The sequence below is a fragment of the Epinephelus fuscoguttatus genome, linkage group LG20 (assembly GCF_011397635.1).
Source record: "Epinephelus fuscoguttatus linkage group LG20, E.fuscoguttatus.final_Chr_v1".
Classification (NCBI taxonomy): domain Eukaryota; kingdom Metazoa; phylum Chordata; class Actinopteri; order Perciformes; family Serranidae; genus Epinephelus; species Epinephelus fuscoguttatus.
In genome coordinates, this window is record NC_064771.1 from 4,031,278 (window position 1) to 4,056,618 (window position 25,341).

Consider the following 25,341-nt stretch of genomic DNA (forward strand, 5'->3'; position numbering starts at 1 on the left):
AGAACTTAAATAAAGTTTGTATTGCAGTAACTTCGCCTGCTACAACTGAAGCAAATGATTTGACTACATATTTAAAAGATACAAGTACTATGAAAAGGTAAAACAACCTTTTTGCGCAAAAACAAAAAACATGTCGCCAGAAACACAATATTTGAACTTTTCATGATTAAGGGAAATTATTTCAACCATATATGTGTCTTAATATCTGTACATTTATTTTATAAAATCAAGTGAAGGAAATCAAAAATTCCTAATCAGTCAGACAAGGTGGGGGTTTAACAGGTGGAGCTGGCTGCTCCCCAAACATTTTAGCAGGGGAAACACTAATTATGGTGTCAGCTAAATGTAATGTAAAAGGTACTAGCTGAGTCAATTCTACTTAGCAGAAAAAGAAAAGAAAGTCAGTAATATGAATGGCACACTTTAAATCACTGACTGCAAACCACTCCAGCCTTATCCAATTCCACAAAACACATGTAGACTGGATGGACAAACTCCTATCATAACCCTGCCTGCATCCTCACAAGAAAAGTCCTAGTCACTGTTCTGAATTTGTATTGCTCCTCCTAAATCAATTTGATGGAGTCTCCATATCAGAACTGATTCTTTTCAAAAGCGTGTACCAGAGGCCCAGTCTGCCAGTCTACAGGCACTGTCCTTCACACAGTACTGTGAGGTTAAGTCTAGTTCTTACCTGGTAACCAGCGCAGAGATGATATCGGTGATGTCAGCATTGAGTTTGCTCAGCAGTTCTTCCATGGGGCCAGGCAGAGGAAGCTGCTGGGTAAGATGTTCACAGCGTCTGATCTGCTGCCGGTTCTGCCAGATCAGGTCAGCCAGCTTCTCACACCTGGTGACAGGGAGAGGGGTGAAGATACCACCACAGTGTGGAAGGAAAGGAGAAGAGAAGAAAATTAGGCTGAGTTTCTCTATGTGAGAATATTTATGCATACATCGGCATGCATTTGTATCAAAATTTTAAAAACTCCTTGAAAGTGTTCTTGAGTTATCTTGTTCACGAGAATGAGACAGATGCAAGGTCATACTGACCTTGACCTTTGACCACCAAAAGCTAATCTATTCATCCTCAAGTGCAGGTCAACCTGTGTGCCAAATTTAAAGAAATTCCCTCATGGTGTTGAGATGTCCCATTCATGAGAATGAGACCAAGTGGACATTTGTATCAAATTTGAAGAAATTCCCATGACGCTTTCTTGAGATATTATGGTCACAAGGATCACAAGGACAGATGGACGGACAACCCAAAAACATAATGCCTCCAGCCACGGATATCGCCAGCACAGAGGCGAAAAAAATAATTCAAACTTTCCTCTAAATCAGATCAATCAATCACATTATATATTAGTTATAATTTGATAATCAAGTTTATACCAGGACTGTAGGACATCCAGTCCCCCCTCATGAGGACCTCCATTTCCAGCCAGCTGCTGCCTCCTCTTCCACTGGATGAGTTCCTCATCAAGGATCAGAGTCTGCTGCTTCCTCAGCAGGGCCAGGGTCTTCTGGTGTTGTTCTGACAGGTCCTGCAAACACACCACCAGCTGCATGCTGAGAAACATTTGCATATGTGACACTCAGTACGTCAACATACACAAAGGAAATACAAGGAGACATTAATTTATTGAGATATTGTGTTGCTGAGGTGCTAAACACAGAGCTACTGTGATGTAACTTAGATGTGATGTAACACTAAGAGTGCATCTTTTAATTTGCTGCAATAATCTTATTCTTGATCACTTGAGTGTTCTCATTATCTAAACTGCATTAAACTGTGCAGCAGCTTTTATACCTGCCTTTTTTCCAGCTGCTAAATTTCAAACAAATGTCTTCTGCTGCAGAGTTTAGTCTGCAGTGATGACTAATATTGGAAATAATGTCATGAACTACCCCTAACGGAAATCAAGGAAATCAGATTACTGCAGAATAATAACAGAGTAATAATAATGCAGTAATATTATTCAATATAATAGAAAAATAGGGGTATTATTCCATATACTGAATATATCCGCTGGGGTTGAAGCATCTGATGCAACTCAGAACCAAGTGAGAACCAGAAGGAAAAAGCTATGGTTGAAGTGGCCTCAAACAGGTTTGTTTGTGCTTGTTTGTGTGCCTGGGCGGCCTGAATCATCATCCTGCAGTGCAAACTACCAAGCTCTGCTCCAACCTTGGAGTGCAAGAATCATGCTGTCTGAATCTGTATCCAAAACTTTTGTTCAATAAATCATTTCCCACCTTATTCGTGAGGTCTGTCCTACTTAGGTGCTGTAGGAAAAAATACAACGTATAAAATACAATCTTTGGGGCATCGGTAGCGTAGCGGATAGTGCCGGCGCCCCATGTACAGAGGCATCGCCTCGCTGTAGTGGCCGCGGGTTCGAATCTGGCTTGCGGCCCTTTGCTGCATGTCAGTCCCCACTCTCTCTCTGTCTCCCCATTTCACTCTCTGTCCTGTCAATAAAGGCAAAAAGCCTATAAAAAAATAATCTTTAAAAAAATAAATAAATAAAATACAATCTTTGTCCCGTTCACTGATTTGTTTTTCACCATAGAAAGAGACTCTAGAACCAACTGCAAGAAAATGAATAAGTCTATCTATTATCTCCTGACTAGAAAGTCATAATAGTCGGTGCAAAAGGACATGTGATTATGAATTAATTAGACCAGAAATCATACAAAGCTCAAATTAACACCCGCCGAGCATCAAAAATGCAGGTAGATTTTCCATTAAGCGAATAAATCTCCAAGGGCCAGCCGCCAAACTGGCAGGTAAATGTTTGTACCAAAATAGTCATGTAATAACAGACTATGCTGACTCTCTACCGTGTTTTTGGGGTTATTGAGGGCCATGCTGCTCTACTGCTGCTCCTCTCCTCTCCTGTCAGTGTCGGAGCTTCACAGGTACACACACTACAGATGTGTGTTTATGTGTGTCTAAACAGTGCCGCGAGCTGATTATCTCGAGCACTGCTAGTATTGCTGCACTCTTTACGGTACAGGACATCAGCCGATCTGCTAAAATATCACTTGCCGCTGGTCTGCTGCTAGCTTCTGTTAGGCTAATGTTTAGCTGAAGGTTGTGAGTTGCCCGCATTTTTATGTCGGTAATAAAATAGTAACATGGAGGCTCTTCATTGCCTCCCACATTATAAACTGCAGCGTATTACAGCTTCACTCCTTTTGTTCTTACCTTTCACAATAAAAACCCTAGACATTTACACTGCATCACTACTTACCAGAGAAAACTTATTAACATAGTGAGGCTGTGGTGATGAGTTGGTAAACATATTAAAATCATTTTGCGTGACATTTTGCTTTGGCCTCTACTTAAAGGTTGTATTCAGCATAATACCTTATTGTCTAAATAAAATGTACTGATGTACTAATGTATATACGATACAAAAAGCCAATGTATTATTTTGGCCAGTAAAAAAATATGCTTGGCTGGTGGATTTTTTTCAGCTACCTTGGCAGGTGAGTCAAATGTTAATTTTGCATACTACTCTTGAGTGAAATGTATTTTGTGGTGGCGCTCTGGCACTTTGGGTTTGAAATTCGCTTTGCAGTCAGGCTGATATTTTGGTGACAGTGCAGAGGGTGCACAGGTGCATCTTTGCAAGTGGCCATATAGGGCTCAAAAGGGCACGTGACTTCGCAATGCACTGTGTGTAATCAGCGCCATTTTTACGGGCAAATTGTTTTGTTTACATTGCACTGGAGAGAGACGTGAAGTGAGAGATTTAAATAGACCGGGCAAAGGAAAAGTGTGCCGGACGGTACCAAGACAAGCTGGACCCTGTTCCAAAGGCTCGGTACCTTGACAAAATCCAGAAAATAGGTGGAGTGGATCCATATGAGCATGGAGACTGGACTCAGGATTTAAAAGCTCTGCCGCCGTTGACTGAAGCTGAGTTTGTCCTCTATCACGTCCATGGTATAAGTTATTATACCAGCGACGAATTTAGGAATGCCAAATCTTAAAGGGCTCATGGGCAAGCAAACTTTGGGAGGGTGCAGGACCTCCGAATTTTACGCCTTAAAGAGAAGACCATCGTCATTTCAGAGGTATGTAAACTTTACAAGCCTCACTGTGTCCCACCTCCGTGTGGTGCTGCTTGTTTGCTTGCTTAGGTTTTGACTAACATATCTTGGTGTCTGCTGGACCAATTTATTTCAAACAAAAAATATTTTGAAGCCTGAAATCCACTCCGCATTTATGTGGTAAATATGTATGGGCTTCTCGGTTATTTATTTCAGAATTAGGGCATTTTTACACCATAAATCTCTAACTCTCCATCGTCATACATGGGTGGGCACAACATGGAGTTTATCTTTATTTTTAACTTTCACTTCTTAACCACAATTTAGGACAAGTTTACTCCTGTGGAGACAAATGAGAAACAGTGTTTTTAGTGACATCAAGATGTGTACTTTTTTTTTCTTTTTTTAAAAACAGGATTAAAAGTCCTGACTAGGGTTGTCAAAAGTATCGATACTCCGAAAAGTATCAATACTCAAATGCTGTATCCAGATACAATACTAATTTACGAAAGTATCGATACTAACAGCCACCTTAGCGCCTGTCGGGTGCATGCGACGGGTCCGACGGACACGCACTGTGCAGGCAGCGTCTGGCAGGCACAGAGCCCTCGCTGCAACCCGGCTTGTTGTTGTCACCGTGCATGCGTGCACACATTTCTGTTGCTGTAATATGGCCAGCGCGGCTGCAGGAGGATCAGAGCAGCCAGTTTTGCTCAAAAATGATAAAGGAAAAAGCGCTCTTTGGAAATATTTAGTGAAGTGAACACAGTACGCTGCAGACGGCAGGTACAGCCCCTCCCCTCACTAGCAGCTGAGCAGCTGGTGTCGCCAGCATCAAACTAAAATATAACTTCTAACGTCAATGTGGGAGCTGAGCAGAAAACTTTATCAGTCATGCCTGTCTGTAACATTAATAGACGTTGTAAATGTTAGTTTAACAGGACAACACAATTATGTGTTTCTGAAAAGTTATGTTAACTGCAAAGTCACAGACTGAAGCTGAAAAAACGTTTGGTTTCTCCCATAACCCCTGGTTCTCTGATCACATAGTGAGGTAGAAACAGGAGCATCCTGAGCTTAAACTACCAACTCTATTTGATCAGCAACGAAAATATGGTGCCAATTCACCAGAAGCACAGAAAATAAACAGGGCTGTAGATAAATACATTTGTATGGACAGATCTTGTTTCTGGTTGTTATTTATTTTGGGGGGATTTTTTTGTTGTTATCATTGATATTACTGTTCTGATCTTTATTTAAAAAAATGACATAATTTTTTGCTGCTGTATCGAAAATGGTATCGAGTATTTAATATTTTCCTGGGTATTGATATCGAGTTTGAAATTTTAGTATCGTGACAACCCTAGTCCTGACTGCACAGCTGTGTTAGATTTGTCCCTAGTTCTATTTCAGTTTTTGCTATCAAGCAGTTAATGACACAGCAAGTCCATTTTCAAACGATAGTTACTTTTAAAATGCTAAAACAACAACAACAGAACACAAGCGTAGCGTTGCGAAACATAAAAAACTTTCCAATTGCCCACAAAGCCCACAATGCATTGCGGTTTTTCCATCTCCACTACGTCACCCTTTTGAGCCCTATATGTTCACTCTTGAAATGCATAAAACACACACAAACACTGCTGTGTCACATCAGTTACGATATGATGTTAACATTTACAACAAGAGATACTGTACAGCTCTGACTGAAATGGCGTCAGATTTATGTGATCATATAGTAGCATATTATAACTTCAACAAGATGTGTTTTAGTATGCCTGTATATAGCCCACCATGCATACTGAACCTACCTAATCAGTGAAGTCAATAAAGGCATGTGCAATATGATTCTCTGATCCTTGACAGGCACTCATAAGGAATGTTGTGTATACTTGACTGGGTACTTATCTGGCCATATATAACTAAGAACTCTACTTTCCTCTGTTGTTGTGCAGTGGAAAGACTATGGCCTGCTTAAATACCTTGACATCTTTTATGTGGCTGGAATGCAATCAATCCCCATAGCTTCTTGAAAACAGGCTGACTGGTGAAAGTGCAAAAGAAGCTAAAGAGCAAGACCAGGATCCCTGTCAATATCTTTCCTTTCCTGAATCATTTCTGTGTTGTTAGTATGTTTCTACTGCAGAGCCACTGTGTGTGTGTGTGTGTGTGTGTGTGTGTGTGTGTGTGTGTGTCATGTGTGTCTTGTTCTCATACAAGCCTGTATTTCTGTAGTGTGCTGGCTTCTCTGGTGAGCCAGGCCTCCACCGTGGCCCTCTTGCTCTGTAGGGTGGTCTCCCGCTGGGTGCGCTCAGCTGGGGGCAGTGAGGACAGGCTGCTCAGCTGGGCTGACAAAACAGGAAGAAGGAGACAGGCAGGGCATTACCACCAACAGCTAACACAAAACCATTGATCTCTTCTGGGTAAGGAAGGTAATTTTGGTAACTCTTGACCAGCTTGTGACTGCAGGTCATTTTTCTACAAAGATACAAGTCAAAAGCCCACCAAGCAGACCAGTACGACTCAGTTCAGTTCTGTATGCATTTTTTCCGTTTCCAGTGTAAAAAGTTATGGATGGTACTAATGGAACCATTCCTTATGTCCCCATTTTTGGGCATCTCTCTGTTGGGGTATCTAGCACACAGATCTGGTACTAAAAGGTGGAGCTAGAAACATTGCAGTCCATTGATTGGTCAATAGCAGACAGTCACTGTTGCTCAGGGCTGAGTTGTGGCTGGTTTTATATAACCAGTGTTCATACCATGGCAAGTTTTAAATACAGTACCAGTCAAAAGTTTGGACACACTTTTCCATTCAAGTACAGTTAATGGGAAAGTGTGTCCAAACTTTTGACTGGTACTGTATATTATACCCCGTACCCACCAAACACTTTCAGTATGGTACCTTTGGAACTAAAAGTAACCCTTCAGACATGGTACCTAGACCCTAGCGTTTCCACTGCAAACATCACTCTTAAATGTGGGTAGGGTTGTTGTCACTCACTGCTCTGTCCAGCACTCACTGTATTTCCTCATTACCGGTGACACAGAGGGAAGTCCATAGCCCCTTTTACACTGCCAGATTTTCCACGAATGTTGGGCCATTTAGCCGGCAAGCTGCGAGCGTTTAGACACAGAGCCGGATTGGCGAGTTGATCCAAGATGCCCAATTTTCCACTTCATAGGGTAGTCATAATGGGGGAACCTTTTTAGTTTAAAGATGACAGACACTGTAAAGATGAGCAACTGGGGAGACAAGGAATTGCGCGCCTTCCTTGCCCTCTCAAACAAAGAGGCCATTAACCGTCAGATGACAGGGACGGTGAAGAATGGGCCGACTGATGAGAGAATCGTAGAAGGACTGACCAGCCATAGCTTCCCTCCCACGTCACTGTTTACGTCACATGCTGAGCTACACGTTCTGTTACTTGCTCAAGCTCCCCATTGCCCTGAAAAAGGCGCATTCTGTATAAACAAAAGAAAGTAGGTGGCATTTTGCTGCACTCCCTGATTTTGTTTTTATACTGCCAATGCTGAAAAAAGACTGATTGGGCTTTTCTGCACAATTCCTGTTTAAAAAGGGCTTGTGCCTCGTTTATCGTCCGCAGAACAGAGTAACACGCGGTTACATTTTCAGAACAAAATAAAACAGGCTGCAGTGAGAGTCTTGCTCCATTTGATATTTCAGCAGGTAACACAATATAATAGTAAAATAATAGCAGATTGAGGACCAGAATATATGCAGTTCACATAATCAGGCCGAAAGTAATACATATATAAACGCTTGACGATCCACTCATTACTAAAAGTGTCTGTCATATAAAAACTTAAGTGATGGTCAAAGTTGCCATATGGAATATTTAAGGTGTGTTGATTGATTCACATCTTCAGTTCAGTTACCGTTTACTAAAACTCCATGGTATGAATAGAGGTTACATAAGCCTCAAAACCAGCCACAACTCAGCCCTGAGCAAGAGTGATGGTCGGCTACTGACCAATCAACAGTTTGCAGTGTTCACAGCTCCACCTTTTCGTACCAGATCTGTGTGCTAGGTACCCCAACAGAAGGGGTACCAAAAATGGGAACGGTACGGAATGGTTCCATTGATACCATCCACAACTTTTCGCAGTGGAAACAGAAAAATAGTGTACCGAACTGAGCTATACCATACCCTACCGTACTGCTGGGTGGAAATGGGGCTTTTGTAAACTATAACTTTAAAATGAAAGGATGTTTTGCTGTCTCTTGCAGACGGTATAGCCTGAGGGAAAAAAAACTTGTTTCAATGGGCTGACGGCCGGCAACTCTTAAGGTGGAAGGTTTACTTGTAAGGTTTCTCAATGCATGAGTTGATGACATGAATACATCAGCACACCTTAAACTTCAATATGACAACTCTGACCATTCCATTAGTTTATATTGTCTCTGTTGGATGACATAAACTTTTAGTGATGAGTGGATCTTCAAGTGTTTAGAATAAGTTTTGACCGGATTATGTGAGCTGTTTATGTTTCAATCTTCACTGGGAGAAAAAAAAGCATGAAACCCCTGCACACCCCTCAGTTGGACTAAATGCACAAACCCGCTATTTTTAAATATCCCATCAAGAGAGACTGTCACGCTTGCATGTTTTATTTTGCGCTGAAAATGTCGGCATGCAACTTCGCTCTGTGGACGATAAATGTGGTGCAGACTTTCATCTGTGTCACCGGTGATGAGGACATACAGTGAGTGCTGGACGGAGCAGTGAGTGACAACAACCCCGCCCACATTTAAGAGTACTGTTTGAGGTGGAAATGCTAAATGGACCAAGGGTCTAGGTACAATGTCTGCAGGGTTGCTTTTGGTTCCAAAGGTAATATAATGAAAGTGTTTGATGGAAATGGGGGTAAACAGGCTGGTGGGGTCTGATCCTGGCAGGGCAGAGACACATAACACTGAACTGGAGCTTAGTCTTCAGTTGGCTTCCTTTAGTTCAGACAGGAGTGGAAAATGTGATTTTGTTGCATTTTGTATTTGCTGAACTTACCTTGCATACATATGAGCCAATAAATTCCCAGTAGGTTTTGTGTTGTTTAAAATTACAGGTGTATCTTTAGTATTATGCTGATTAGAAAGTCATTTTTGAACTGACATCGCTGATTAAAATTGACCTGAAAAAAATCCAAAACATACAGACTGGGAGTATGACGGTACGTGTATTTGTCCCTAGCATTGAGCTCTGTATGTGACTTCCTACATCTTAGTTCTAAGTATTTTGTGTGTGTGTGTGTGTGTGTGTGTGTTAGTGCATCTCTAATCCTCACCCTGGATGCGCAGGTTCTCCTGGTACTGGATAATGAAGTACTCCTGGCTGTGCTGCAGCTTTCTCAGTTCATTCTCGGTCTCCTGTGTGGCCAGGCGGAGCTCCTCAAAGGCCTGGTTGATCTGCTGGTGGCGCTGCGACAGGCTGTCCATGGCCTGTCCCCCACTCCCACAGCTGGCCTACACACAGAACATTTAAAAAGGTCCACATGTTGCTTTCTTTTTTGTTTGTTTGTTTTTGTCCCTCAGTTTAGTTCTACAAACAAGATGAGTCTAAGTAAAACTGATTTTTCACGGATAATGATCAGCATTTTTCCACCCTCTTCCAGACATGTCTCATCCTAGCCACACCCTGTGGGATGTACACTGGGTTCTCAATATTCCTGCAGATGACAACACATAAACAAACCCTTTAACACTTACATTTGTAGCTTCTTGAACCAGCCTCTGCTCTGAGTGCAGGATGTGTTTAATGCAGCGCACCAGCTCCAAAGGACAGCGGTCATAGGTGCTCTGCAGGTATATCATGAGCACGCACATGCGCGCACACGCGCACACACACACACACACACACACACACACACACACAATTAATAAAATTATTTTACAATTTGGCCAATGTTAGAGCCAGAGCTCTTTCATGGCTCTGCTCTAATCAAAGCCAGACAATGTGATGATACTTTTGAAGAACTTTCATCATGGTAATTCCTTAGTGCCGATATATTACCTAAAGCAAAGGTTCCCAAACCCCAGGCTCTGGACCAGTATAGAAGAATTAATATTTGACAAATACAGTTTTATGCGTGGACAAATTATGTTTTTTCTTATTTTCTGTTCATTACAAAATCTCAATATGAAATTAATAAGTCATGCTCTCAAAATGAAAACCATGCTCTTGACTAAAGACAGGGAAAAAGCCTCATTTTTATTTACGTAGATGTGATTAGTTGTTGTCCTTTCAAGTGCATTATTAAGCTACAAATATTATACAAAATGCTTTTTGTTCTCCTTAGGTTTGGATACCAAATTTGGTGCTTTTCAGGGTACTGACCGAATTACAACCACATCAAGATCTCCACAGAGCTGATGGGTTCAGAAAAGAGGCATAAGCCGCAAACTGCTGGGAGCTGCAGTGTCAATAGTTTCTGTTTATCTTGTGTATTATTTTGGAAATAGCCTTGTATCACTGCTGTTTGTAATTAGTTTTTTTAAAATTACGTACTTATTCCACATATTTGCCAGTTGTGTCTAGTAGGCTGTTATTAGACTGCAAATCGATTGCATGTTGTGAAAAATAGGTAGAGACAGGACGAAAAGAAGGTGTCTTAATGATTTGGGGCTAAATACTGTGGGATCACTGACGCACGCTTTTAAATGGACAAAGCACAAGGAGTCAGATACAATGATGGCAGTTTTAATAGCTTTGTAGTCAGGGAAAATACCCTCGCTATTATTCATACATGTTACCATGGTTACACATATGCATTAGCACACATAGGTTATAGGCCTTACAAAGATCAATTATAAGATTAATTGATTTTGTAGCAGTTTAGCTTTTGGAATCCTGCTAAAATCACATATCTGCTATCATAAAATCATGTGGCTGGTTTGTTTGTTTTCACGCCATAAACGAACTGCACTACAGACCTAAAGACCTACACCAAGACCTTCTTGAAGACGTGATCTCCGTCTGCTATGAATGTGAGTTTGACTCAACCGAACCAACCAACGAAGTTGAAAAAACACTGTCAGGCCTCCATCACAGAAAAAGCATTTTGCAGATTGCAAAAAGCGAGACACACTGCACTGCCATTTAAAAAATAAAATTATATGGCAATGCCAAAGTTTTGTTGCCAGACAACCACCCCCTAACCTCCTTACCCTAACCTTTCCATGTAATCAATCTAGCATTTATTTTGGCTAGCTAAAACGACCTGCTTAATTTCACAATAATTAAAATGGACAGGCAGAGGGTACTTGCTGTAGCTCTGGTTAAGGGTGAGAAACTGTCCACAAACAGTTTGTTAGGCACTGTGTGGGTACATGAGACCCTAAAAAAGAGGGGGGGGATCATGGGGAGTACCACCAGTTGGTCCATGAACTTTGCCTCCATGACGGATGTTTCCAGCCATATTTTGAGATGACTCGGGGGCAGTTTGTAACTGTAGTTTATAAAGCCCTATAGCTCCGAGTATTCAGCAACCACTACCTCCAGTTTCTCCTCCAATGTTTACCAACTGTCAACTTGTTGTCATGAACACCACAGAAGGCCCGCCTTTCAAATCATCCTATGGGACAATGGGGGAAAAAAGCAGAGATGACGTGGGGTGCTTTTCCGCTCTGTATTCCAAAGTTTTTTGGACTGGAGGAATTCAGACCGCTCCAGAAAAAATGCCAGGCGTCTAGAGCGCAGAAACACGAAGCACGTAGCAACACAAAACAGCGAGCAAAAAGCTTCATTCTCATTGAAAACAATTACAAAAAGCCACCTTTGGCTGCTGAAACACTTTCTGTGTGATTATAAAAAGGGCACAGGAGCAGAATTACTGTTGACTGCAGCTAGGCACCGAATTGGATTTAGCAGCACCATTATGAGTATCAAATGTAAACGGCATCCAACCCTAATTCTTCTACAAACAACCTCAAAACATCACAATGAGGATACAGATACTTTAGTCCAAGATGGCGCTCAGTACATTCCAATCAAAGCTGCTCACCAGTTGCATATGCCAACAACGTAATAGTGTGTAATAAAACACTGACTAATTTCAGGATGTTTATGATGCCCTCTATGAGTGAAAGTAACAGAGGAATCCCACAGGATAAAACCACAGGAAAGATTTGTTTGAGCTTACAGAGTATCACTACGAAAAACGAAGTTTTAGGGAAGGCTTGTTTCCCTCATCTTACAGTGACTGACTGGTACCTTGAGCTGATTGGCGTAGTGGCCCAGCTTGATCTTAAGCAGAAAGCCATCCTCTCCTCCCTGGAGCTGAGCTTTCCTCTGCAGCTCAGCCACTAGGTTTTCCAGCAGACGCTTGGCTTTGGCTTCCTCTGCTGGGTTGTCCAACTCCACTGAATCCCTGTGAAAGGCACAATTACATTTATTACATTTTGTAACCAATAAAAAGCCAGTGTCGAGCTCAGCACTGCTTCACTAGGACTACCTGTTGATGGCCACTTAGAACTACAAAATGTACATAAATCTCACATCAACTTTGACTTTTAGATATGAAATCAAACAAACTGAATGGATGTTCTCAGAATAATAAACTTTACTTAAATAGCATGTTCCAGAGCAAGGTTACTAAGTGCTTTAAAAAAGCACAAGTAACGTAGTCAGATAAAATAACTATTTATAACTACACACCTGTACGCAAATTTCCTGTAAATATGCATCACTTTCAACTTCGATATGTGTGCACTACATGCCCACTATTAACCATAAATTAAAGCTGACATTATGACTAGCCTGTGTATAAGATATCTCAATGGCAGCATGTAAGTAGAATGAATATTTGATCCCGCACCAAACATTGCAGCACTCCATAATACACACTAGTGTAAGTGAATACAACAGGGAGGTTGAGTGAACATTATTATTTAATTAATTTCTTCTGTTTTTTCTGGTTAATGCATTAGTTTCTCTTGAAAGTGCAAGTTATGCAAATAGTGTCAGTCTGCTGAAACTTCTTGTCAGTTAAACTGAACATTGTATAGGTTTTTAGACCCTGAGGGAAATAGTATTCTAGGGCAATCATTCAAGTTTTTCTTTTTCGCAATTATAAAAGGACACCTTAAGGGAATTTCTTTAAATTTGGCGCGAACATTCACTTTGACTCAAGATTAACTGATAAGAATTTGATGAATGAAAGGTCACTATTATCTAACAAAACACGGTTTTGGCCATAACTCAATAATTCATATGCCAATTATGACAAAATATCATATATATTTCTAATAGGATAAAATGATAAGGTGATGACATTTTATATCCAAAAGGTCAAAGCTCAACTTCACTGAGACATCATAATATTCTGCACAAACACTTTTCTTGCCATTATTCAACATCATAACTCCATAACACAGGAGCAGGTGAGACATTGGTCAGATACTGAATTGGTGACACTAATCTTGGGTGTCCACCTTGAAACTGTGCTGATTGTATAGATGTGTATGAAGCATCCATGTTTTCACAGACATGGATGTAAACTGTGAGTGCAATTTCACTGGTTCGCGGAGATGCACAACCGTGAGACATTGTTAGTCATCGGGCCGTGCCTGTTAGCCTGCGCAAAATTGATGTAACACAATAGAAAAACATCGGCCGCTGCCATTGGCGAATAGCTTCTTCTTTGCTAATAGGCCAGTGGCAGTCAACAAGACGAATACTGACTGATACCAATGTTTGGCCGATGAATAGGTGTATCCCTATATATTTTATATAATAAAGGAAATGTGTATTACAAAAAACAGCCAAATGTGGCCTCTATTCAAGGTGACTGATACTGCCATTGAAATACTGCAATAAAAATTCAAATCAAGGTCTATTGCATACCAGAGCTGGCTCTCAATCCACTGGGCCAGGTAGTGTCGAACCTCGATGGGGAAGTGCTGGCCGTACAGCGCCTGCATCTGGTGCAGTGCCTCACCCTGCAGCTGCTGGGCCTGGATCCACATTGCCATAGTGCTCCTGTAGAAGCAGGAGCATGCAGGAGAAGGAGCCAGGGAGAGAATGAGGGAGAGGGGATGGAACAGTAAGAAAAAGTAGTAATAGAGAAGATGACCAGAAGACATTAAGAAACCTTTTATTGCCAAATACTTTCTGAGAAGTTTTTTTCTTATCATTTTATTTTAAATGAAAGTAGGTCGTCTTTAACCATTTGGCACAGAGTAAAGAAAATGTAATGGGGAAGGAGATGGAAGGGAAGAGTTAACACAATGTTTTAAAGGAATGTCTTCCATATAGAAGAATGAGGCTTTCAGTAAATAACACAAACCATTATCTGCCAAAGTGGTGAGCTGTTACCAAAGGGATGTGTTCCCATTAATCTCCTTATATTAAGTGCAACAACTAAATACAAACAACCTGATAAAATGCTTCAAAAACTGCACCTGCATTATTATGGCAAAGATAGTGTGCACTTCTTATAACTCAGATCAGCTCATGGTTAGAGACCTTGTCTTCCATTTGGCACACTGATACAGTAACAAAAACAGACTTAACCAAGTTCAGACATGTCAGCCTAACTCTCCAGGACATTACTGAACACAGAATTCTAACATGAAAATATTAACACTTACGTAATCTGTCCATGAACTCAAGTACAGTAATTGAAAGGGAACACCACCTACATTTACATTACTTTAATGACTTTATATGGCCTAGGAAAGTTTAATCAACATTTGTGAACATGAGCTGATCTCCCTCAAAGCCAGAAACCAGAGAATGGCACGTCATCCACACTAATGAATGGTTGTTTTAAAATTAGCTACTGCTACATTTCCGCCTTGCATCCACACTACCCCAGCGTTTAAGAACCCCAAACACAGAGAACTTCGAATACGCTACAGACCCCAATCTGTTTTCCGCTGACTTGAGCAGCTTATACTTCTGTTACGTCTTGCCATAACAGTTGCAATTAGACTTGCACCAATTACAATTTTTAGAGCCGATACTGATTTCCGATTTGCAGAGTGTTTGGATAGTCGATTCCAGTTTTGGCCGATTCTGATTTCATTTTTTTCAAACCACTTTACAGCACACAAGATATTGCAACATTTTCTATCTTTGCTTTATTAGAACATTTTAACCAAGATACAACCAGCTTTTCAATAATCATCTCAAACAAACGTACAAAAACAGTGACATGTTTCTTAACCTGTTAAGAAACATTTTCCTTTTTGCTCAAATATAACTTCAGGTACAGTATTAAAATAAATAAGTAAAAAAGGCATACATAAATAAAAACATGGATAAATAAAACAATAAATCCTGATGTATAGCATTTGTGGGTAATTTCTTGAATAGACAAAAAAGTAAAAATATCTCCTGTGGAATATTCACACAGGTCTTCAGGATGCGGCAGTAAGCGCGCGGAAACGTGCATCTTCGGCACACGGACCCACGCCTGTGTTCAGTTTAACACAGACAATTAACAACTTTCTTCTTCTCACATTTGATGTGTGTGCGTGAATGATTAAGATGAGAGGCCGCCCATGTTTCACTTCCTCACATTGCCCAAGCTGTGAGTTGCACATGTGCGTGTGTGCGCGCTGCTGATGTTATCAATCAATGCAATCATGCAGCGCCGGGAATTTGACTGGCGTTTTAAATCGGCATATTTTAGACTGACCGGCCAGTCGCAGGTCATGGCCGATCACGTGAAAAGCGACCCGATTCCAAGCGCTGCCGATAAATCGGTTTAAGTCGAGTTGCAATTCATCATTGGTCCAAGCAAAAGTTTTCGCTTTCTCTGCAGTATTTTCTTTAATTATGCATCCGATTGCAGAATAAACAAACTGCTTGCTGTTAACAACCGTATGCCCATACCCAGTGTACATGAATGGTCATGTGAGTGATATGCTTATCAGGCATGTTAGTATGGATGGAGATTATTTCTGAGACTGTATTATAACACTTGTATGTATGGAGATCATTTTTGTTTAAAAACACCATTTTAAAATGAAAACGTATGAGTGTGGATGTCTCTCAGTGTAGGAGCTAAGTCTTATACGTCAAGCTACTGAGATGCTTGACCCAGAGTAACCTGGTTGACGCGCCTCGCTAACTTACTGGTTACTCACCCTAACATTACCGTTCTTGATGCTCAGTAAAGGAGTCCGGACGCTGGTCTTCTGATGCAGTATAACAAACATTTATTCCGATTTATTGACAACTGATCAAACAAAGAAAATGTTGGCAGTTAGCGCCACAACAGTCAAAAACCTTTTGCCCTGGGTCAAACACCTGATGACCATAGTGAGGTCGCATCCTAAAAACCTGAACTCACCAGGTGATAATACGGCGCCCCCCCATTGCCCACACAGTGAATTACACAGTTAGAGGCAAACCTCCCAATAACATATTTGGCTCCTATCCTCAGTGTGTCTCAACTTGCATCCTTCTATACTCAACACCCAATGTTTTGAGTGCATTCATACTGTACATAGCGTGTATGTAAGTATGAAAATGCAGTGGACTACTGGTGCACTCAAAACAGTCCAAAAGTTGAGTGTTTGAGTGTAGAATGAAGGACACTTCTCATCCTCAACAGTTGCCATCTTTGTGACGTAGCAAACTTCTCAACTTTTGACATGCCGGCAGAGGACAACAAGGATCATGAGGCGTCCCAGACTTGGCGTCTGTTGTGGTCTACTATGACACATTACATGGGATAAAACAATGGATTATCGTGCACAACACTCATTGTCGTTTACGTACGTTTGCCATGTCGAGCCATAATCAGGTTGCTATCATGGAGTCTATCCCCAACAAAAGTGTGTATCACTTGTGATGTTATAAAGTATAAAGACAATGAATGGGAGACTTATTTTGGACTCACAGAATGTATGTTTTCTATTTTATACTCAAATAAGCTTTACTCTAGTGTTCTCATTTGCGAAACAGAAAACTGACCCATATAGGCCTACTCAGAACATTCCCCTGGGTGCTCTCAGTGTCATCTAGAACATCTGTCACAGTTGACTCCCTAATGAGCAATCCCAGAGTTTGTCCCCTGTGACATCACAAATTTGAGTTTTAGCACTCTAGATTTTGGACTTGGGAGAGCTTTGCTCATGTTTACTAACACATTTTTGGACTGCCTAAGACAATATGAATATCATGCATTAATTTGGGAGATGGGCGTAGTTCCCCTTTAACTGTGCAGAAGACGCACCACCTTGGTTGGTCTTCTTGTCGGGGTGTAAAAGTATTACTCAATATGGTAAAGTAAATGATTTAGAAAACCGTGTGTTTGACGAAGCACGTAATTTAACGCTAGTAGTCCGTTTATTACACAGTCCACTGTGTGAATTTTAGGGTAGAGCTCTTCGGTGTGCAGCAGGGAGGCTTGCTCTCCCAAAAAGTTTGAGAGATAGCTTAGCTTGCTAACACTACTGTGCATTTAGATTGGCTCGTTGGCAAGTGTTGTATGCGGCACAATTGCAAATGGCGATCTCTCAGTATTGCTAAACAGATGTTCAAATGCTGAGTGGGAAGGTGGTGAATTTACATTACGTTTGTAACTTTGGTGGGACAAGACAGCGTAGCGTTTACTAGCTAGCCAATATAAGCTAGTCTACCAGCTAGCATGGTGGGAAGCTCACTGATGGAGGTACAGTGCTCGACCAAAACTTCACTTTCATGCGCCACGAGTAGTAAATATGTCGTTACGTTTTTAACTCACCTTTTGAGAGACGGCAGCACACTTTACAGCAACACCATGGACGAGCAGCGGCCAGCGCACATACACTACTTTTAAATCTCACACAGGTTTTTTGACGTACATGTCACATCGCCAACTACTTTGTAGCCTTCTGGTTTCTGGCAAAGCAGCTGTTGTTGACCACCATCAAGTCAATCGACAATAATCAACACAGCTTCCGATTTAAAATTTCAAAATAAAAACATATTTTAACCACTATTATGTCTAATAGTATTATGTCAGTTTATTAGCCGGCACGCACTGCGTATTTTACTGTCGTTTACTCTGTATATAATAAAATACACAAATAAAATGTGTTTAATGGAATTTACCTGATAATTGTTACAATAATAATTTTTTACGCATTTAATTTAGGTAAGGGAACCCTCTATTTCCGGTCATGTTCCTGCTCTCTTCGGATAACTGTATTTCCGCTACCAGCCCCACCTCTGTGATGAATCAGAAGGAGAGAGCAACAGGTTAGATCGAAATATTTATGCAAGAACACTTTTATAGTTGCCTTGGATTAAATGATATAAACTATTAAAATAATGAAATGAAGAAGGAAATTAGGAAAACACTAACACTGACAAAAATAGATTTTTTTAAAGTGTTAATATCACAAATCAGTAGTAGGATCAAAAAATCAAACCGAAGGCACGCACATCTCACCGTGGGAGGGCAGGTGCTGAGTCGATAGTCGTAGATGAAAAAAGGGTGAATGACTCGCAACACTGCAGGACTCTTTGCAGAAAAAAATATTATTTATTGCACCGTGACGTACGTTTCGAGCTGTGTGCTCTTCGTCTGACGAACCGTGACGCTCGAAACGTACGTCACGGTGCAATAAATAATATTTTTTTTCTGCAAAGTGTCCTGCAGTGTTGCGAGTCATTCACCCTTTTTAATATCAGAAATCAGAACAGGATTTATTGCTCAGAAGGCTTTCACTTACGAGGAATTTGCTTTGGTTTTTGATGCATAGATTAACATACAATAAACAGAACAAGAAGAATAAAAATAAGGCAAAGTACTGCAACACTAAAGAACCTAAATGCAACTTTTAAAAAGTGCTACAACATATATGTACAATGTAGCTATTTTTTTGTGCAGGATGTGCAAAAATATTCATCAGGGGATGTGCAAAAGTTCACAGTAGAGCAAATATGTGCAATATGTGCAAAGATAATAGTCCCAAGATGTGCATTACTGTGGTGCATATACACAGTGCTATCCAGGGTCCAGGGCTTTGTTGATGAGGCCACTGCAGTCAGGAAGAAACTGATTTTGTGCCTTGACATTTAGGTCCTAATGGACTGCAGCCCCCTGTTTGAGAGGAGTCTAACAAAGAGTTGATGTCAAGGGTGGGATGGGTAGGCTGCAATCTTTCCTGCCCCCCTCAAGGTCCTGGAGGTGTGCAGGTCCTGTAGGCACAGCAGATTCCAGCCAATCACCTTCACCACAGAACGAATGATACACTGCAGTCTGCCCTTGTCCTTGGCAGTAGCAGCAGCATACATGTGGTGATGGAGGTGCGGATGGACTCAGTGATGGCTGTGTAGAAATGCACCATCATTGTCTTTAGTAGGTTGAACTTTTTCTGCTGCAGCAACAAGTACATCGTCTGCTGAGCCTTTTTGATGAGGGAGCTGATGTTCAGCTCCCACTTGAGGTCCTGGGTGATGAAGAAGCCCAGGAAAGAGTCTACAGTGTCAACTGAGGAGACACACAGGATAATGGGGCAGGTTGGGCTTCATTCTCCTAGAAATCCACAACCATCTCCACTTTTAACTACCCATCCAAGGCCAGATGGCGGGGGCAGCAGGCTGAGCAAAGTACTCCAGATGCCCCTCTCCACAGCAACACTTTCTAGCCCCTCCTGAGGGATCCCGAGCCGTTGACAGGCCGGACAAGATATATAATCCCTCCAGCTTGTTCTGGGTCTGCCCCGGGGCCAGTTGGACGTGCCCGAACACCTCTAATTGGAGGCGCCCAGGAGGATCTTGATCAGATGTTATAACCACCTTAACTGGCCCTTTTCGACGCAAAAGAGCAGCAGCTCCACTCCGAACTCTCTCTAGATGTCCGAGTTCCTTACCCTATTTCCAAGGCTGAGCCCAGCCACCCTTCAGAGGAAACTGTATTTGCGATCTCATTCTTTTCGTCATTACCCATAGCTCATGACCATAGTTGTGGGTTGGGACGTAGATGGACCAGTAAATCACAAGCTTTGCCTTCTTCCTTTTACCTTTTATGGTTATTATTATTATCATTATTAGTATTATTATTATTATTTTTAATTAACTTGGGGTTTTGTCTTACTGTTATGTAATATATTATATAATATGATGCATTGCTTTGTTTTCCAGTTGTGACCTGTGGCTGATGGCAATTCAATTGTCCTCTGGATATGAATACGCAGTTGCCTTGGGTTGGAGCCAGTGACTGAGGACTGGACACCTGTTGCCTACTGATATCATTTGAGATGCATAATGTGGTCCTTGTGGAAATAAAGATCTATGATTTCACAGTGAGTAAAAACAAAGAAACTGTTTTGGGAACAAAACACAGCAAGAATATTCTACTTTTTTTTTGCCTTTCACATCCTATGATTGACAAATATGTTCAAATAGAAAACACTAAAATGAAACAATGACCAAACTATACATCACACAGCATGCTGTATTATGTTAGGTAGGCTACTGTAAATATGTTTTGTAATGATCTGAACATGTTTGGGTTTTTTTTTCCAGTCCTTCACTTTTGTCTGCTAACATTCAATAAAAACACAAAAACTGTGAACCAGATAGCTTTTATTAATTAAATCATTAGTGGTTAAGCGATGAAACATTATACAGGAATCAGTTACCAACAAAACAAAAGCAAGGAAACAGTTAACTACATTTTATGTTCCACTGACATAGGGTTAGCACAGCTGCATGTTGTTACTGCTCTGACAGACATAGCATTGTTAATCCACTTTGTGGGGCTGAGCATTCAACCACAGAAAGAATTCTCAACCACATTTGTATCAGAAAGCTAGAATATTTTGTCTTTGCTTACATGTACGAGTGCTGATGTCGTTTGTTGCACTGTAAAATCTGTGCAAACATCAAAATGATTTGGCCTGAGAAGCTGTTCTAAATGCAGAAGAAGTGTAGGCAGCACAAGGCAGGAGGCTCTCTGGTAAATAAAATCAAAATGCATTTTGATCTGCATTGGCAGTGATTCACATTATATACAAAAAAAAACACAAAAAAAGCTGTGATGTGTCGGAGCTAGAAACTAAACGCTGATAGTACAGATACTGTGGCAATGTGGTGAACTTTGGCAACAGATATATAAAGCTCTATCTCCTCTTACTTTGGATTCATAAATGCATCTTGTGTCTGTCTCTGTGTTAGCCCTTTGATAGACTGCTGACCTGTCCAGACTGAACGCCCCTTCACACCAAAGTATGCTGGGATAAGTTCTAACCCTTGCTATCCTGACCAGGGTTAGTGCATAGGTGGCTGGAAATTTATCTTGAATATGTTAGAAAATTAAGTAATTAAATCTTGAATTAATTCTTTAATGGTGCTCATAACATACCACCAGTAGTAGTAAACATATAGAACATACTTCTAAATCATATCTCAAAAAGTAAATGTTGACAGTTGATGGAACCTGTGTGGAAATATCTGAATGAAATGGCCATTTGTCAAGAGAACACTTGGATATCTGGTAAAATGCACCTTTAATCTGGAGCAGAGGAAATTATAGTGAGCAGACTGGACACTAGGGGTCAGTGTCAGACCACAGCAGTGACACACACACATACACACTTGTTTGCAAACTTAGTCCTGTGAATAGACAGGTCCCGCAAGTACACAGTGTTGATAAGAGTCTAAACTGGTTCTACCAGAGGTCTGGGAGCCTTGCTGAAAGTATTGGTCCTTATCTTATTTTATTTATGAAACACATCTCATAATAGCACATAACACTTTTAAACAAGAAAATTCTCATGAGAAACTACAGTGAATACCATCGGTGAGTGAAATGTAATGGACCTATGGAGGAGCTGTCTCTGCCTGATGTTGTGCAGACCTTCATTTTCATGGGTACTGGTTATTCTTTGGCAGTGAAATGTTGCATAAGAGTATTGCATTCAATAAGGAGTGGTAAAACTACAACTACTAGGCTACAGTCTGTCGATAATGAAAAGGAAATGACATCAGCCAGGTGTAAATTGTGATCACATACAAAATTATACACACATACATAACTGTGAGCTCATCAAACCTAGAAATGACAACAGAATCACTAAATAATGAGTAAATTAAGCAGAGTAAGATAACACCAGAATTTAATCAGCTGAACAACACATGGGGTGGAAGGAATAGTTTTGCGTGTGTGGTATGTAATACACAAGGAATTTAAGCTTTTTAAGCACGATTATGTACTCTGTGTTTATGAATAATTTGGCCATCTGTTACTCAACAGTCCATGAGATCATTTTCTTTATGTTCAACAAATACTGCTGAAATTCAGTGAGCATGAAATGATTCATTTCCATATGCTCATCCCACTAGCTGTGAGAGGTGGGGGGGGGGTTGATTTTAAAAATGAAACAGGAGAGGAAATGCTGAAAAATAACACTTTCTTACAACGGGAGCGATGGTGTTCCCTTGGTTTCATGATCATGTCAGTTCTGCGATCACCCTGCCTTCCTTTCCCAGCCAGCAGCAAAGTTATTCTCGATTTTTCTCTTCCCATTTTCATCTTCTCCTTTTAAATTTGATTATCACATACACTGTCCAAACAAACACAAATGGACAACCTTTGAAGTGCTTTTACAAACATGGTAAGATTTTCCTTAAGCTCTTTAAACTAAGCTCTTTTTTCTTTTTTAAACATACGATCTGTTGTCATAGTGAAACCTAAGTTGTTAAATGATAATTTGGATATTTTCTTTTACAACTTGGGTCCTTTTTTGTAGTTTTGGCCATCATTCCTGTTGGTAATATAACACTGTCTTGACAAAGTTAACTGCTGAGATTCTGGAATGCCATAACCCAGTGGTTCTCAACATTTTTTGTGTCAAGAACCCCTAAATTGACACTAGGTCACAGACCGTCATTTGATGAGATCTCATTTCAGGGACCTCCTTCTGAAAGGATTTTGCTTGTTAAATATGATTACATGAGTACATGAGTGCAGAATTCCATAGTTGTCAACCACAGTTGAGGAGCTAACCATGGAGGAAGTGAAACCTAAGATCAGAATCATCCTATGATATGGCATGGGTCTTCTGACACATTTTGCAGACACAAAGAGACATTAGCATTCATTAGGAGTAGTGTTCATGTCCACCTGGCAAGTGTAAGTCCAATAGTCACTCTATTTCATTTCTGGTTTTGGTCTCCACCAACTCCTCAGAATAATACCTGGCTTTTAGCTGCTAAATATTATATTTTCTCCAAGCTTCTAACTGTGTCTGCCATTTGCTGCTGAGTAGGTAGCATACAGTGGGTTTGCAGAGCATTTGATGAGAGAAACAAAGTTGATGAGAGTGGTGAGAGTGAACTAAAACAGCAAAGTAGTCGGCCAAAACGCCAAAACCGTGAGCTGCAGAAACTCTGCATAGATCCATGGTGAAAAGCAGTGCCAGCTGATAAATCTCGGTGGGTTTACCACAACGAGGTACAGCTTTCACAGTATTCTAGTGCAGCTTTGTATAATGGTCTTGAAATGAATTTTTTTTTACACAGGGACGCTCTTCATGACAGGGCCTAATGATTAGGTAATAAAGCAGGCCCTCATCATGTCAGATTAGTTGATTCACATCTGTGTTGATCTGGGGCTGTTGCCTGCTCTGCTCAGTTGCTAATCCAGCCATGGTCGACCTCACTGGAAAGGAGACTAACAAGTCAAAGACAGGAACAGTCCGAAATTCAGACAGGATGGAAACAAACCTATAGGTGTGTGAAACCTTAGAAGGGAAAATAAATGTGAACATTACCAACCTCCTGGTTAATGTACAATACTAAATATAGTTGTGCTTGTACACAGTTTTCCTGTTTGATGAAGGATTATTACTGACATTTTGGGTGTGCCCTTTAAATTTTGCCTACAAATAAAGTGATTGAGATAATCTGGACAAAATGTTATCTTGTTAACCACCTGTCTGATCATCTGACTGACCCATCAAACTTTTAGCAAAGTCATAATGTTCCCAGATCTCAACAATAGCTTGTGGGTACTATGTTATCATAACTGATGTGAATAATGGCTAAAATTATATAAAAAAAGGCCCAAGTTGTAATCAACCATAACTCTTCTTAATCAATCTTCTGAATCCCCACAATTAATTCTGTTTTTACAAAAGAACCTCGGGGATTTTGTTAGGATCTTGGCAAATTTCTTATTCTTTATCTAGTCGCTGTCTCTATCTCTGTCTTCATTCTCATGCAGAGCATCTTGGCTGTCCTCTTCATCCTCCTCAGCCTCTTCCTCATCCCCTCCTCCATTCATCATCTCCATCTCAACCTCCACTGCGCCCTCCTCAACCTCTCCATCTACCCCACTGAAGGTTTCAGCTTCCTGGGACACCTCCACCATCTCGGTGCCTTGGACCACCTCAACGGCGCCCTCGCGTATTTTCTTGACGTGGAAGGTGAAGGGGGGCACCTTGTACACAGCAGTCTTGGACCGCGCATAAACGACATGGTCTGGCGTGAAGGCCTTCTTCACCTTGTCACGGGATGTCTGCATCTTCTGCCTGCGTTCAGCAGTAACAGTCATCTTGTTTCCAAGCTTTCCCATCTTCTTCTCAATGTTGTGACGTGTCTTCTCCAGGTTCGCCTTGGTCTTCTGCTTGGTCTTCTCTATGTTATCCTTGGTCTTCTGCTTGGTCTTCTCTATGTTATCCTTGGTTTTCTGCTTGGTCCTTTCCAGGTTCTCTTTGGTCTTTGCTCTGGTCTTATCCATCTTCTCCTTTGAGAAGACCGTCTTCAGGTTTTGTACACGTTGCAGGCTGCTGCGCTTGATGCGCTCAGCACGGGACTCCTCAATGGTCTCCTCAATCTCCACCCCCTCCTCATCTGACGAGAGGTCGACATGGGGTTTGTCTTCCTTCTCTCCTTCTCCTCCCTCCTCACCTTCCACAACTTCCTTGAGCTCCAGCAGGCTGCCCCCTCTGCTTCCTGTCACAGACTCAGAAACCTTCATGGATTTGGAGACACTCAGTTTTGATGGAACCTTCACTTCATCCTGTGGAGAAGAGAACATAAAGAATGTTAACGCAACTAGTGTTAATGTGATGTAGAGAAGCCAGTGAGCCGAGAACCCTGCTGAAATTTAAGTTTTACTCATGAAATGATGGTCCAGGATGGGCAATGAAAATGTAGGCGGTCTATTTTATAAGCCACAAAGAGGTAAAAAATATAGTATAAAAAGTAAAAGTAACTGGAAAATCACAGAGAAAAATCTGTTTTGATCTGCAGCAACTTCAACAGCTACCACATACCAAACTGGTCTCCCTCCCAACTTGTCAGATACCGACACT

The 25,341-nt window shown here is 41.0% G+C and overlaps 2 protein-coding genes across 2 annotated transcripts in view; both read right to left on the reverse strand.

The window, feature by feature from the left end:
* Positions 1-17,943, reverse strand: part of LOC125880992 (signal transducer and activator of transcription 5B-like) — a 43,367-nt gene extending 25,424 nt beyond the window's left edge. The window contains exons 1-8 of the mRNA XM_049563890.1: positions 17,778-17,943; positions 13,925-14,059; positions 12,293-12,449; positions 9,790-9,879; positions 9,369-9,546; positions 6,280-6,410; positions 1,393-1,544; positions 695-850 (exon numbers count right to left, since the gene is read on the reverse strand). Of these exons, the coding sequence (XP_049419847.1) occupies positions 695-850; positions 1,393-1,544; positions 6,280-6,410; positions 9,369-9,546; positions 9,790-9,879; positions 12,293-12,449; positions 13,925-14,052 (992 nt within the window). The 5' untranslated portion in view covers positions 14,053-14,059; positions 17,778-17,943. The remainder of the gene's footprint in view (positions 1-694; positions 851-1,392; positions 1,545-6,279; positions 6,411-9,368; positions 9,547-9,789; positions 9,880-12,292; positions 12,450-13,924; positions 14,060-17,777) is intronic.
* Positions 17,944-22,374: 4,431 nt separating this feature from the next.
* The window catches only part of cavin1b (caveolae associated protein 1b), a 42,386-nt gene continuing 39,419 nt past the window's right edge, over positions 22,375-25,341 (reverse strand). The window contains exon 2 of the mRNA XM_049563912.1: positions 22,375-25,046. Within this exon, the coding sequence (XP_049419869.1) occupies positions 24,210-25,046 (837 nt within the window). The 3' untranslated portion in view covers positions 22,375-24,209. The remainder of the gene's footprint in view (positions 25,047-25,341) is intronic.